Raw genomic sequence first — 14451 nt, 5'->3', positions numbered from 1 at the left:
GCTGTCCACCTACATCCTACATACAGAACAACCAGCTGTCCACCTACATCCTACATACAGAACAACCAGCTGTCCACCTACATCCTACATACAGAACAACCAGCTGTCCACCTACATCCTACATACAGAACAACCAGCTGTCCACCATACATACAGAACAACCAGCTGTCCACCTCCATACAGAACAACCAGCTGTCCACCTACATCCTACATACAGAACAACCAGCTGTCCACCTCCATACAGAACAACCAGCTGTCCACCTACATACAGAACAACCAGCTGTCCACCTACATCCTACATACAGAACAAAATAAAATACGTCTCACAAAGGAAAAGGAGCGAAAACAGAGAAATGTTGTTGTGTTGTGAAGGACTGGTGCTACTGCACTGACAAGGCACATACACAATGACTGACTGGAACGATACGGGCCTCGAGGACACTTCTCCAATTGGCCTTACAACCCAAACTCAACACACATCTTTACACACTACACAATGATTGACTGGAACGAACGGGCCTCGAGGACACTTCTCCAATGGGCCTTACAACCCAAACTCAACACACATCTTTACACACTACACAATGACTGACTGGAACGAACGGGCCTCGAGGACACTTCTCCAATGGGCCTTACAACCCAAACTCAACACACATCTTTACACACTACACAATGATTGACTGGAACGAACGGGCCTCGAGGACACTTCTCCAATGGGCCTTACAACCCAAACTCAACACACATCTTTACACACTACACAATGACTGACTGGAACGAACGGGCCTCGAGGACACTTCTCCAATGGGCCTTACAACCCAAACTCAACACACATCTTTACACACTACACAATGACTGACTGGAACGATACGGGCCTCGAGGACAGCTGTCTCCCAATTGGCCTTACAACCCAAACTCAACACACATCTTTACACACTACACAATGATTGACTGGAACGAACGGGCCTACGAGGACACTTCCCAATGGGCCTTACAACCCAAACTCAACACACATCTTTACACACTACACAATGACTGACTGGAACGAACGGGCCTCGAGGACACTTCTCCAATGGGCCTTACAACCCAAACTCAACACACATCTTTACACACTACACAATGATTGACTGGAACGAACGGGCCTCGAGGACACTTCTCCAATTGGCCTTTACAACCCAAACTCAACACACATCTTTACACACTACACACTGAATATAGACTTGTTGGTTTTCTTTTGTTCTACTGTATTATTGACTGTAGGTTTTGTTTATTCCATGTGTTACCCTGTGTTGTTGTTTGTGTTGAATTGCTGTGCTTTATCTTGGCCAGGTCGCAGTTGCAAATGATAACTTGTTCTCAACTGGCCTACCTGGTTAAATAAAGGTGTTCTCAACTAGCCTACCTGGTTAAATAAAGGTGTTCTCAACTGGCCTACCTGGTTAAATAAAGGTGTTCTCAACTAGCCTACCTGGTTAAATAAAGGTGTTCTCAACTAGCCTACCTGGTTAAATAAAGGTGTTCTCAACTAGCCTACCTGGTTAAATAAAGGTGTTCTCAACTAGCCTACCTGGTTAAATAAAGGTGTTCTCAACTAGCCTACCTGGTTAAATAAAGGTGTTCTCAACTAACCTACCTGGTTAAATAAAGGTGTTCTCAACTAGCCTACCTGGTTAAATAAAGGTGTTCTCAACTAGCCTACCTGGTTAAATAAAGGTGTTCTCAACTAGCCTACCTGGTTAAATAAAGGTGTTCTCAACTAGCCTACCTGGTTAAATAAAGGTGTAATAAATAAACCCTTCACAATGAGGCGAGGTTTGTCTGACACACTGGGTAGTGAAGACTGAAAAGAGTCACGTTGAACGTTCCCATCCGGATAGGAAGGACCACGTCGTCAGCCTTGTACTGAGGGCCTGTGTCTCAAGGCTCAGAAGGTTTGATTCATTATCAGATACAAACATTATCATATTGAAACAGGCTCAGAAGGTTTGATTCATTATCAGATACAAACATTATCATATTGAAACAAAAAGGCCCGCCAGTCTGTCAGACTTCCTGGTGTTAAATCCAGACGGACATGATTTATAACGTTAACCCCTAGAGTCTCGTCCTCCACGGAAATCTAAATCGGCAAAATAAAATCATCCCCGGAAAAATGTGTGAAAGCTGACAGAGTTGGAACGGCGTTTGTCAGACCATGAGACCTCCTGAAAATCAGTCTTCTCACAAAATCCTCTGTAGCGTCTGAACAGTCTGGCCTACAAACTATTATGACCCCCTCCCTCTATGGAAAGATGGGAGTCTCACCAACACGATGTTGTTCCCCGTTGTGCTCTCGACCCCCCTGCCCCCTCCCTCTATGGAAAGATGGGAGTCTCACCAACACGATGTTGTTCCCCGTTGTGCTCTACGACCCCCCCTCCCTCTATGGAAAGATGGGAGTCTCCCAACACGATGCTGTGCTCGATCCCCAACACGATCTGTGCTCTATCCCTCTATGGAAAGATGGGAGTCTCACCAACACGATGTTGTTCCCGTTGTGCTCTACGACACCCCCCCTCCCCTCCCTCTATGGAAAGATGGGAGTCTCACCAACACGATGTTGTTCCCCGTTGTGCCCTCCCCTTCAGTCTGTCGAGTCCTAACCCCTCCCCTCTGTCGAAAGATGCCTCTCAAACACCTATGTTGTTCCCGTTGTCGGCTCTAGGAAGCGGAGGGCCCACAAGCCTCCCCCTCCATATGAAGACTCTGTAGAAAATGGGTTTAAAACACATGTCTATGTTGCCTTGATCATTTGAATATATCTCTCAGATTTAGGACAGACCTTAAAGAACACACTCCTTCATATGTTTAGTGTTGTTATTCAATGTGTTTCTATTGGCTAATAGCAGTAAGGACTCCTCTGTCGATTCAATGCTCTAACAAACACCAATGTGTTTCTATTGGCTAATAGCAGTAAGGACCTCTGTTATTCAATGTGTTTCTATTGGCTAATAGATGGGACTCTCTGTTATTCAATGTGTTTCTACTAATAGCAGTAAGGACTGTTATTCAATGTGTTTCTATTGGCTAATAGCAGTAAAACACTCTCTGTTATTCAATGTGTTTCTATTGGCTCCAGTAAGGACTCTCTGTTATTCAATGTGTTTCTATTGGCTAATAGCAGTAAGGACTCTCTGTTATTCAATGTGTTTCTATTGGCTAATAGCAGTAAGGACTCTCTGTTATTCAATGTGTTTCTATTGGCTAATAGCAGTAAGGACTCTCTGTTATTCAATGTGTTTCTATTGGCTAATAGCAGTAAGGACTCTCTGTTATTCAATGTGTTTCTATTGGCTAATAGCAGTAAGGACTCTCTGTTATTCAATGTGTTTCTATTGGCTAATAGCAGTAAGGACTCTCTGTTATTCAATGTGTTTCTATTGGCTAATAGCAGTAAGGACTGTTATTCAATGTGTTTCTATTGGCTAATAGCAGTAAGGACTCTCTGTTATTCAATGTGTTTCTATTGGCTAATAGCAGTAAGGACTCTCTGTTATTCAATGTGTTTCTATGGGCTAATAGCAGTAAGGACTCTCTGTTATTCAATGTGTTTCTATTGGCTAATAGCAGTAAGGACTCTCTGTTATTCAATGTGTTTCTATTGGCTAATAGCAGTAAGGACTCTCTGTTATTCAATGTGTTTCTATTGGCTAATAGCAGTAAGGACTCTCTGTTATTCAATGTGTTTCTATTGGCTAATAGCAGTAAGGACTCTCTGTTATTCAATGTGTTTCTATTGGCTAATAGCAGTAAGGACTCTCTGTTATTCAATGTGTTTCTATTGGCTAATAGCAGTAAGGACTATCTGTTATTCAATGTGTTTCTATTGGCTAATAGCAGTAAGGACTCTCTGTTATTCAATGTGTTTCTATTGGCTAATAGCAGTAAGGACTCTCTGTTATTCAATGTGTTTCTATTGGCTAATAGCAGTAAGGACTGTTATTCAATGTGTTTCTATTGGCTAATAGCAGTAAGGACTCTCTGTTATTCAATGTGTTTCTATTGGCTAATAGCAGTAAGGACTGTTATTCAATGTGTTTCTATTGGCTAATAGCAGTAAGGACTCTCTGTTATTCAATGTGTTTCTATTGGCTAATAGCAGTAAGGACTCTCTGTTATTCAATGTGTTTCTATTGGCTAATAGCAGTAAGGACTCTCTGTTATTCAATGTGTTTCTATTGGCTAATAGCAGTAAGGACTCTCTGTTATTCAATGTGTTTCTATTGGCTAATAGCAGTAAGGACCGTCTGTTATTCAATGTGTTTCTATTGGCTAATAGCAGTAAGGACTCTCTGTTATTCAATGTGTTTCTATTGGCTAATAGCAGTAAGGACTCTCTGTTATTCAATGTGTTTCTATTGGCTATAGCAGTAAGGACTCTCTGTTATTCAATGTGTTTCTATTGGCTAATAGCAGTAAGGACTCTCTGTTATTCAATGTGTTTCTATTGGCTAATAGCAGTAAGGACTATCTGTTATTCAATGTGTTTCTATTGGCTAATAGCAGTAAGGACTCTCTGTTATTCAATGTGTTTCTATTGGCTAATAGCAGTAAGGACTCTCTGTTATTCAATGTGTTTCTATTGGCTAATAGCAGTAAGGACTCTCTGTTATTCAATGTGTTTCTATTGGCTAATAGCAGTAAGGACTCTCTGTTATTCAATGTGTTTCTATTGGCTAATAGCAGTAAGGACTATCTGTTATTCAATGTGTTTCTATTGGCTAATAGCAGTAAGGACTCTCTGTTATTCAATGTGTTTCTATTGGCTAATAGCAGTAAGGACTCTCTGTTATTCAATGTGTTTCTATTGGCTAATAGCAGTAAGGACTCTCTGTTATTCAATGTGTTTCTATTGGCTAATAGCAGTAAGGACTCTCTGTTATTCAATGTGTTTCTATTGGCTAATAGCAGTAAGGACTCTCTGTTATTCAATGTGTTTCTATTGGCTAATAGCAGTAAGGACTCTCTGTTATTCAATGTGTTTCTATTGGCTAATAGCAGTAAGGACTCTCTGTTATTCAATGTGTTTCTATTGGCTAATAGCAGTAAGGACTATCTGTTATTCAATGTGTTTCTATTGGCTAATAGCAGTAAGGACTCTCTGTTATTCAATGTGTTTCTATTGGCTAATAGCAGTAAGGACTATCTGTTATTCAATGTGTTTCTATTGGCTAATAGCAGTAAGGACTCTCTGTTATTCAATGTGTTTCTATTGGCTAATAGCAGTAAGGACTCTCTGTTATTCAATGTGTTTCTATTGGCTAATAGCAGTAAGGACTATCTGTTATTCAATGTGTTTCTATTGGCTAATAGCAGTAAGGACTCTCTGTTATTCAATGTGTTTCTATTGGCTAATAGCAGTAAGGACTCTCTGTTATTCAATGTGTTTCTATTGGCTAATAGCAGTAAGGACTCTCTGTTATTCAATGTGTTTCTATTGGCTAATAGCAGTAAGGACTCTCTGTTATTCAATGTGTTTCTATTGGCTAATAGCAGTAAGGACTCTCTGTTATTCAATGTGTTTCTATTGGCTAATAGCAGTAAGGACTCTCTGTTATTCAATGTGTTTCTATGGGCTAATAGCAGTAAGGACTCTCTGTTATTCAATGTGTTTCTATGGGCTAATAGCAGTAAGGACTCTCTGTTATTCAATGTGTTTCTATTGGCTAATAGCAGTAAGGACTCTCTGTTATTCAATGTGTTTCTATTGGCTAATAGCAGTAAGGACTATCTGTTATTCAATGTGTTTCTATTGGCTAATAGCAGTAAGGACCGTCTGTTATTCAATGTGTTTCTATTGGCTAATAGCATATCCCTCCATCTGTAGTCTAGTGGTATGTTATGAATCTATAGACTGTAGTCTAGTGGTATGTTATGATTCTAAAGACAGACTGTAGTCTAGTGGTATGTTATGAATCTATAGACTGTAGTCTAGTGGTATGTTATGAATCTATAGACTGTAGTATAGTGGTATGTTATGAATCTATAGACTGTAGTCTAGTGGTATGTTATGAATCTATACACTGACTGTAGTCTAGTGGTATGTTATGAATCTATACACTGACTGTAGTCTAGTGGTATGTTATGAATCTATAGACTGTAGTCTAGTGGTATGTTATGAATCTATAGACTGTAGTCTAGTGGTATGTTATGAATCTATAGACAGACTGTAGTCTAGTGGTATGTTATGAATCTATAGACTGTAGTCTAGTGGTATGTTATGAATCTATAGACTGTAGTCTAGTGGTATGTTATGAATCTATAGACTGTAGTCTAGTGGTATGTTATGAATCTATAGACTGTAGTCTAGTGGTATGTTATGAATCTATAGACTGTAGTCTAGTGGTATGTTATGAATCTATATATAGACTGTAGTCTAGTGGTATGTTATGAATCTATAGACTGTAGTCTAGTGGTATGTTATGAATCTATAGACTGTAGTCTAGTGGTATGTTATGAATCTATAGACTGTAGTCTAGTGGTATGTTATGAATCTATATATAGACTGTAGTCTAGTGGTATGTTATGAATCTATAGACTGTAGTCTAGTGGTATGTTATGAATCTATAGACTGACTGTAGTCTAGTGGTATGTTATGAATCTATATATAGACTGTAGTCTAGTGGTATGTTATGAATCATAGACTTGTAGTCTAGTGGTATGTTATGAATCTATATTGACTGTAGTCTAGTGATGTTATGAATCTATAAAACTGTAGTCTAGTGGTATGTTATGAATCTATAGACTGTAGTCTTGGTATGTTATGAATCTATAGACTGTAGTCTAGTGGTATGTTATGAATCTAGACTGTAGTCTAGTGGTATGTTATGAATCTATAAACCTGTAGTCTAGTGGTATGTTATGAATCTATAGACTGTAGTCTAGTGGTATGTTATGAATCTATAGACTGTAGTCTAGTGGTATGTTATGAATCTATAGACTGTAGTCTAGTGGTATGTTATGGATCTATAGACTGTAGTCTAGTGGTATGTTATGAATCTATATATAGACTGTAGTCTAGTGGTATGTTATGGATCTATAGACTGTAGTCTAGTGGTATGTTATGAATCTATATATAGACTGTAGTCTAGTGGTATGTTATGAATCTATAGACTGTAGTCTAGTGGTATGTTATGAATCTATAGACAGACACTGGATATAAATTGGATATACGTGAGCATTTTTTGTAAAACATTTGCTAATGAAACTGTAAAAGTCCTCAAACGGTTTCTTAGTTCTTTCTCTTCGATCTGACAACTACATCAAAACAGACTCTCGTCTCAAACAAAACCTTCACTGTGACTCAGTATTTCACTTCACTTCAAAAGTTCACTTCAATCCAGTATTTATTTTCTTCTTTACCAGACAAACGTGGGCGAGAGTTGGTGAAGGGGAGTGAACCACCTAAATAACATACAATAGTTACAAGCAGCAACAAAGGAAAGAAGATGAGAATCAGAGGAGAACAGTCACTTTGGAGATTAGCCTTCTGTTAAAAACCCCAAACAAACCCAGACTCTCATTCATGCTATTGTTTGCCTCATCCGCCCCTCCCTCATCTGTTTGCAGTGTGGACTCCCGAGGCCTGTGTGGACTCCCGAGGCCCGTGTGGACTCCCGAGGCCCGTGTGGACTCCCGAGGCCCGTGTGGACTCCCGAGGTCCGTGTGGACTCTCGAGGCCGTGTGGACTCCCGAGGCCCGTGTGGACTCCAGAGGCCCGTGTGGACTCCCGAGGCCCGTGTGGACTCCCGAGGCCCGTGTGGACTCCCGAGGCCCGTGTGGACTCCCGAGGCCCGTGTGGACTCCCGAGGCCCGTGTGGACTCCCGAGGCCCGTGTGGACTCCCGAGGCCCGTGTGGACTCCCGAGGCCGTGTGGACTCCCGAGGCCCGTGTGGACTCCCGAGGCCCGTGTGGACTCTCGAGGCCCGTGTGGACTCCCGAGGCCCGTGTGGACTCTCGAGGCCCGTGTGGACTCCCGAGGCCCGTGTGGACTCCCGAGGCCCGTGTGGTTTCATGACAGAGATAAAAATACTTCCCTTCCACACTCCTGATTCAGACTGCCGTTCCTAGGCAACAACGGCGAAGGGAGGGGATCAAAGCATCGGCACGGCGAGATGTGTGTGTGTGTGTGTGTAAGCCACCCAGTCCCTTTACAGTACTCACTTATTCTGCATCATGTTCATGATGACCCAGTCGCCAGGGTAGACATTCTTCCCAATGAGGTCCTTGAACATGATGAATGTTTCCATCAGGAAATCCTACGAGAGAGAGAGAGAGAGATAGAGAGACAGAGAGAGAGAGAGAGAGAATCGGAGAGACAGAGAGAGAGAGAAAGCATTAGCGATGAAGCCTGCTATTCTCAGGCCCAGGAAAAGATCAGAGGAACAATCTGGAATGAACCGTGTTCATGGTTAAGGTTATACACCCAGAGGAAAGGAGAAACAGGGCATCAAATTGGTTCTGTCAGGATAGGGTGCTTATAGACCGAGTGGTCTGAGTAGGGGAGGGGAAAACTGAAAACTAGCTGTCATTGGCAGAGAGGTTTGGAACTCTTTCTGATTGGTCTATTAACATGTCACCAGAAAGGCCAAAACTCCATCCCACCAAAACAGGCTGACATTTCAGTCCATCTTTTCAAACAGCTCACTTCACTAAAAAGGGCATTATCATTATTTCCACAGTAGCATCCAACCTCATAGTGTGAACACAGAGCCTTCAGAACATATTCAGATCCCTTTTTCCACATGTTGTTATATTACAACAATCAATGTGGAGGCTATATACAGGGTATTACGGTACAGAGTCAATGTGGAGGCTATATACAGGGTATTACGGTACAGAGTCAATGTGGGGGCTATATACAGGGTATTACGGTACAGAGTCAATGTGGAGGCTATATACAGGGTATTACGGTACAGAGTCAATGTGGAGGCTATATACAGGGGTACTGGTACAGAGTCAATGTGGAGGCTATATACAGGGGGTTACGGTGCAGAGTCAATGTGGAGGCTATATACAGGGTGTTACGGTACAGAGTCAATGTGGAGGCTATATACAGGGGGTACGGTACAGAGTCAATGTGGAGGCTATATACAGGGTATTATGGTACAGAGTCAATGTGGAGGCTATATACAGGGGTATTATGGTACAGAGTCAATGTGGAGGCTATATACAGGGGGTACCGGTACAGAGTCAATGTGGAGGCTATATACAGGGGTACCGGTACAGAGTCAATGTGGAGGCTATATACAGGGGGTACCGGTACAGAGTCAATGTGGAGGCTATATACAGGGGGTACCGGTACAGAGTCAATGTGGAGGCTATATACAGGGGGTACCGGTACAGAGTCAATGTGGAGGCTATATACAGGGGTACCGGTACAGAGTCAATGTGGAGGCTATATACAGGGGGTACTGGTACAGAGTCAATGTGGAGGCTATATACAGGGTATTACGGTACAGAGTCAATGTGGAGGCTATATACAGGGTATTACGGTACAGAGTCAATGTGGAGGCTATATACAGGGTATTACAGTACAGAGTCAATGTGGAGGCTATATACAGGGGTTACCGGTACAGAGTCAATGTGGAGGCTATATACAGGGGTACAGGTACAGAGTCAATGTGGAGGCTATATACAGGGTACCGGTACAGAGTCAATGTGGAGGCTATATACAGGGTATTACGGTACAGAGTCAATGTGGAGGCTATATACAGGGTACCGGTACAGAGTCAATGTGGAGGCTATATACAGGGTGTTACCGGTACAGAGTCAATGTGGAGGCTATATACAGGGTATTACGGTACAGAGTCAATGTGGAGGCTATATACAGGGGTACCGGTACAGAGTCAATGTGGAGGCTATATACAGGGGGTACCGGTACAGAGTCAATGTGGAGGCTATATACAGGGGGTACCGGTACAGAGTCAATGTGGAGGCTATATACAGGGGGTACCGGTACAGAGTCAATGTGGAGGCTATATACAGGGGGTACCGGTACAGAGTCAATGTGGAGGCTATATACAGGGGGTACCGGTACAGAGTCAATGTGGAGGCTATATACAGGTGGTACCGGTACAGAGTCAATGTGGAGGCTATATACAGGGGGTACCGGTACAGAGTCAATGTAGAGGCTATATACAGGGGTACTGGTACAGAGTCAATGTGGAGGCTATATACAGGGGGTACCGGTACAGAGTCAATGTGGAGGCTATATACAGGGGGTACCGGTACAGAGTCAATGTGGAGGCTATATACAGGGGGTACGGTACAGAGTCAATGTGGAGGCTATATACAGGGGTACCGGTACAGAGTCAATGTGGAGGCTATATACAGGGGTACCGGTACAGAGTCAATGTGGAGGCTATATACAGGAGGTACCGGTACAGAGTCAATGTGGATGATATATACAGGGGTACCGGTACAGAGTCAATGTGGAGGCTATATACAGGGGGTACCGGTACAGAGTCAATGTGGAGGCTATATACAGGGGGTACCGGTACAGAGTCCATGTGGAGGCTATATACAGGGGTACCGGTACAGAGTCAATGTGGAGGCTATATACAGGGGTACCGGTACAGAGTCAATGTGGAGGCTATATACAGGGGGTACCGGTACAGAGTCAATGTGGAGGCTATATACAGGGGGTACCGGTACAGAGTCAATGTGGAGGCTATATACAGGGTGTACCAGTACAGAGTCAATGTGGAGGCTATATACAGGGGTACCGGTACAGAGTCAATGTGGAGGCTATATACAGGGGGTACCGGTACAGAGTCAATGTGGAGACTATATACAGGGGGTACCGGTACAGAGTCAATGTGGAGACTATATACAGGGGGTACCGGTACAGAGTCAATGTGGAGGCTATATACAGGGGTACCGGTACAGAGTCAATGTGGAGGCTATATACAGGGGGCACCGGTACAGAGTCAATGTGGAGGCTATATACAGGGTGTACCGGTACAGAGTCAATGTGGAGGCTATATACAGGGGTACCGGTACAGAGTCAATGTGGAGGCTATATACAGGGTGTACCGGTACAGAGTCAATGTGGAGGCTATATACAGGGGGTACCGGTACAGAGTCAATGTGGAGGCTATATACAGGGTGTACCGGTACAGAGTCAATGTGGAGGCTATATACAGGGGGTACCGGTACAGAGTCAATGTGGAGGCTATATACAGGGGGTACCGGTACAGAGTCAATGTGGAGGCTATATACAGGGACCTCTGGCAGTCTCTATGGGGGTGCCACAGGGTTCAATTCTTGGACCGACTCTCTTCTCTGTATACATCAATGATGTCGCTCTTGCTGCTGGTGAGTCTCTGATCCACCTCCATGCAGACGACACCATTCTGTATACTTCTGGCCCTTCTTTGGACACTGTGTTAACTAACCTCCAGGCAAGCTTCAATGCCATACAACTCTCCTTCCGTGGCCTCCAATTGCTCTTAAATACAAGTAAAACTAAATGCATGCTCTTCAATCGAAGAGAGAGTTTGTTCCTGATGAAGACCAGGGATGAAACCCTCAGGGAGAGAGTTTGTTCCTCATGAAGGCCTGAGATGAGTCCCTCAGGGAGAGAGTTTGTTCCTGATGAAGACCTGGGATGAGTCCCTCAGGGAGAGAGTTTGTTCCTGATGAAGTCATGGGATGAGTCCTTCTCATGAAGACCTCAGATGAGTCCTCTTGGGAGCGAGTCTTGATTCACCTCCATGAAGACCTGGGACCCCATTCTGTTCCTGATGAAGACTGGCCCTTCTTCCTGATGAAGACCTGGGATGAGTCCCTCAGGCAGAGAGTTTTTCCTGATGAAGTCACATGACTCCCTTCCGGGCCTCCAATTGCTCTTAAATGAAGAAAACTAAATGATGTCCCTCAGGGAAGAGAGTTTGTTCCTGATGAAGACCAGGGATGAAACCCTCAGGGAGAGAGTTTGTTCCTCATGAAGACCTGGGATGAGTCCCTCAGGGAGAGAGTTTGTTCCTGATGAAGACCTGGGATGAGTCCCTCAGGGAGAGAATTTGTTCCTGATGAAGTCATGGGATGAGTCCCTCAGGGAGAGAATTTGTTCCTCATGAAGACCTGGGATGAGTCCCTCAGGGAGAGAGTTTGTTCCTGATGAAGACCTGGGATGAGTCCCTCAGGGAGAGAGTTTGTTCCTGATGAAGTCCTGGGATGAGTCCCTCAGGGAGAGAGTTTGTTCGAGATGAAGACCTGAGATGAGTCCCAAATGGCATTCATATTTTATTCTCTCCATAGGGAAAGGAGGATACCTAGTCAGTTGTACAGCTGAATGCATTCAACTGAAATGTGTCTTCTTTAACCCAACCAGGAGGCACCAGTGTGTTAACAGCCCTGCTCAGGGGCAGGAAGACATATTTTTACCTTGTCAGCTCGGGGATTCAATCTAGCAACCTTTCAGGTTACTGGCCCAACGCTCTAACCACTAGGCTCCCTGCTCTACTAACCACTAGACTACCTGCAGTGCTTGTTGTATATTTAATAGAACTATCATATCATCCTGGGGGCCATTTACACGGCAGCTCACAAGGAAATGTTCCACGCCTGAATCTGATTGGAGGATCCCCACCAATCAAGTTACATCAGGAAATGGGGGAATTCCAATACATCAAAAACTGCATCAGTATCTGCATAACGATGATGGACCTATCAAATTAAAGTGTGATATTCTGGTCTGCCCACTACAACGATGGAGACTGAACAGGTTGACGTTGTGATACATCATTCAGATCTAGTAGGATTGTGATAGAATAGTGACGACAGGAGATGTTGACAAATACAACAGGCTGAATGGGCTTCTTGAATTGGCATGGGCAGGCAGAGAGGCCATAGAACTAGCCTAGATTGACATGGATGGTCGTTCTATAGCCTATATTTCTATAACAGAGAGGGTAGCTTCACCACAAAGGATAGCCATAGTAAAACAGTGCAGTCTGACTTGGCTAATTGACGAGGTATTGTCAGGAAGTGAGGCGTGGAACTCACCACAACGTCGGTCCTCATCTTGCCGAAGGTGTTGATCAGGTGAGTGTAGTGGTAGTCGTCCATCTGTCTCAGAGTAGCGGTCATGCTGGCCACGAAGCTGCCCTGTACAGAGAGAGAGACAGAAAGAGACAGAGAGAGAGAGAGAGAGAGGTGGAGAGAGAGATAAGGGTAGAGAGAGAGAGAGAGAGAGATGGAGATGGTGAGGCCATCGAAGAGAGGATGGTAGAGAGATGGAGAGAGGGAGAAAAAGAGAAAGAGAGAGAGAAAAGGGTAGAGAGAGAGAGAGAGAGAGAGAGATGGAGATGGTGAGGCCATCGAAGAGAGAGATGGTAAGGGGAGAGAGATGGAGAGAGAGGAGAAAAAGAGAAAGAGAGAGAGAAGGGTAGAGAGAGAGAGAGAGAGAGGAGAGAGAGAGAGATGGAGATGGTGAGGCCATCAAAGAGAGAGATGGTAAGGGGAGAGAGATGGAGAGAGAGGAGAAAAAGAGAAAGAGAGAGAGAAGGGTAGAGAGAGAGAGAGAGAGAGAGAGAGAGAGATGGAGATGGTGAGGCCATCAAAGAGAGAGATGGTAAGGGGGAGAGAGATGGAGAGAGAGGAGAAAAGAGAAAGAGAGAGATAAGGGTAGAGAGAGAGAGAGATGGAGATGGTGAGGCCATCGAAGAGAGAGATGGTAAGGGGGAGAGATGGAGAGAGAGGAGAAAAAGAGAAAGAGAGAGAGAAGGGTAGAGAGAGAGAGAGAGAGAGAGATGAGAGAGAGGAGAAAGAGAAAGAGAGAGAGAGAATGGGAGAGAGAGAGAGAGAGAGAGAGAGATGGTAGAGAGAGAGAGAGAGAGAGAGAGAAGAAGGGTAGAGAGAGAGAGAGAGAAGGGAGAGAGAGAGAGAGAGAGATGGTGAGGCCATCAAAGAGAGAGATGGTAAGGGGGAGAGAGATGGAGAGAGAGGAGAAAAAGAGAAAGAGAGAGAGAAGGGTAGAGAGAGAGAGAGAGAGATGGTGAGGCCATCAAAGAGAGATGGTAAGGGGGAGAGAGATGGAGAGAGAGGAGAAAAAGAGAAAGAGAGAGAGAAGGGTAGAAAGAGAGAGAGAGAGAGAGAGAGAGAGAGAGAGAGAGAGAGATAGAAGGGTAGAGAGAGAGAGAGAGATGGTGAGGCCATCAAAGAGAGATGGTAAGGGGAGAGAGATGGAGAGAGAGGAGAAAAAGAGAAAGAGAGAGAGAGGGTAGAAAGAAGAGAGAGAGAGAGAGAGGTAGAGAGAGAGAGAGAGAAGGGTAGAGAGAGAGAGAGAGAATGGTGAGGCCATCAAAGAGAGAGATGGTAAGGGGAGAGAGATGGAGAGAGAGGAGAAAATGAGAAAGAGAGAGAGAAGGGTAGAAAGAGAGAGAGAGAGAGAGAGAGAGAGAGGTGAGG

At 44.0% G+C, this 14451-nt stretch overlaps 1 protein-coding gene across 1 annotated transcript; it reads right to left on the bottom strand.

Annotated features, from left to right (window-relative positions):
* Positions 1 to 8199: 8199 nt before the first annotated feature.
* Positions 8200 to 13131, bottom strand: LOC121844498 (dedicator of cytokinesis protein 1-like; the record flags this gene model as incomplete). The annotated part of the gene is given in 2 exon segments (XM_042314657.1): positions 8200 to 8294; positions 13048 to 13131. Coding segments are annotated over 2 exon segments (179 nt in total), but the record flags the coding sequence as incomplete, so codon positions are not given.
* Positions 13132 to 14451: the final 1320 nt, after the last annotated feature.

This window comes from Oncorhynchus tshawytscha, unplaced genomic scaffold (genome assembly GCF_018296145.1).
Source record: "Oncorhynchus tshawytscha isolate Ot180627B unplaced genomic scaffold, Otsh_v2.0 Un_contig_2471_pilon_pilon, whole genome shotgun sequence".
NCBI lineage: Eukaryota > Metazoa > Chordata > Actinopteri > Salmoniformes > Salmonidae > Oncorhynchus > Oncorhynchus tshawytscha.
Note: the sequence above shows the minus strand (reverse complement) of the source record. Positions and strands in the feature narration are given on the sequence as shown.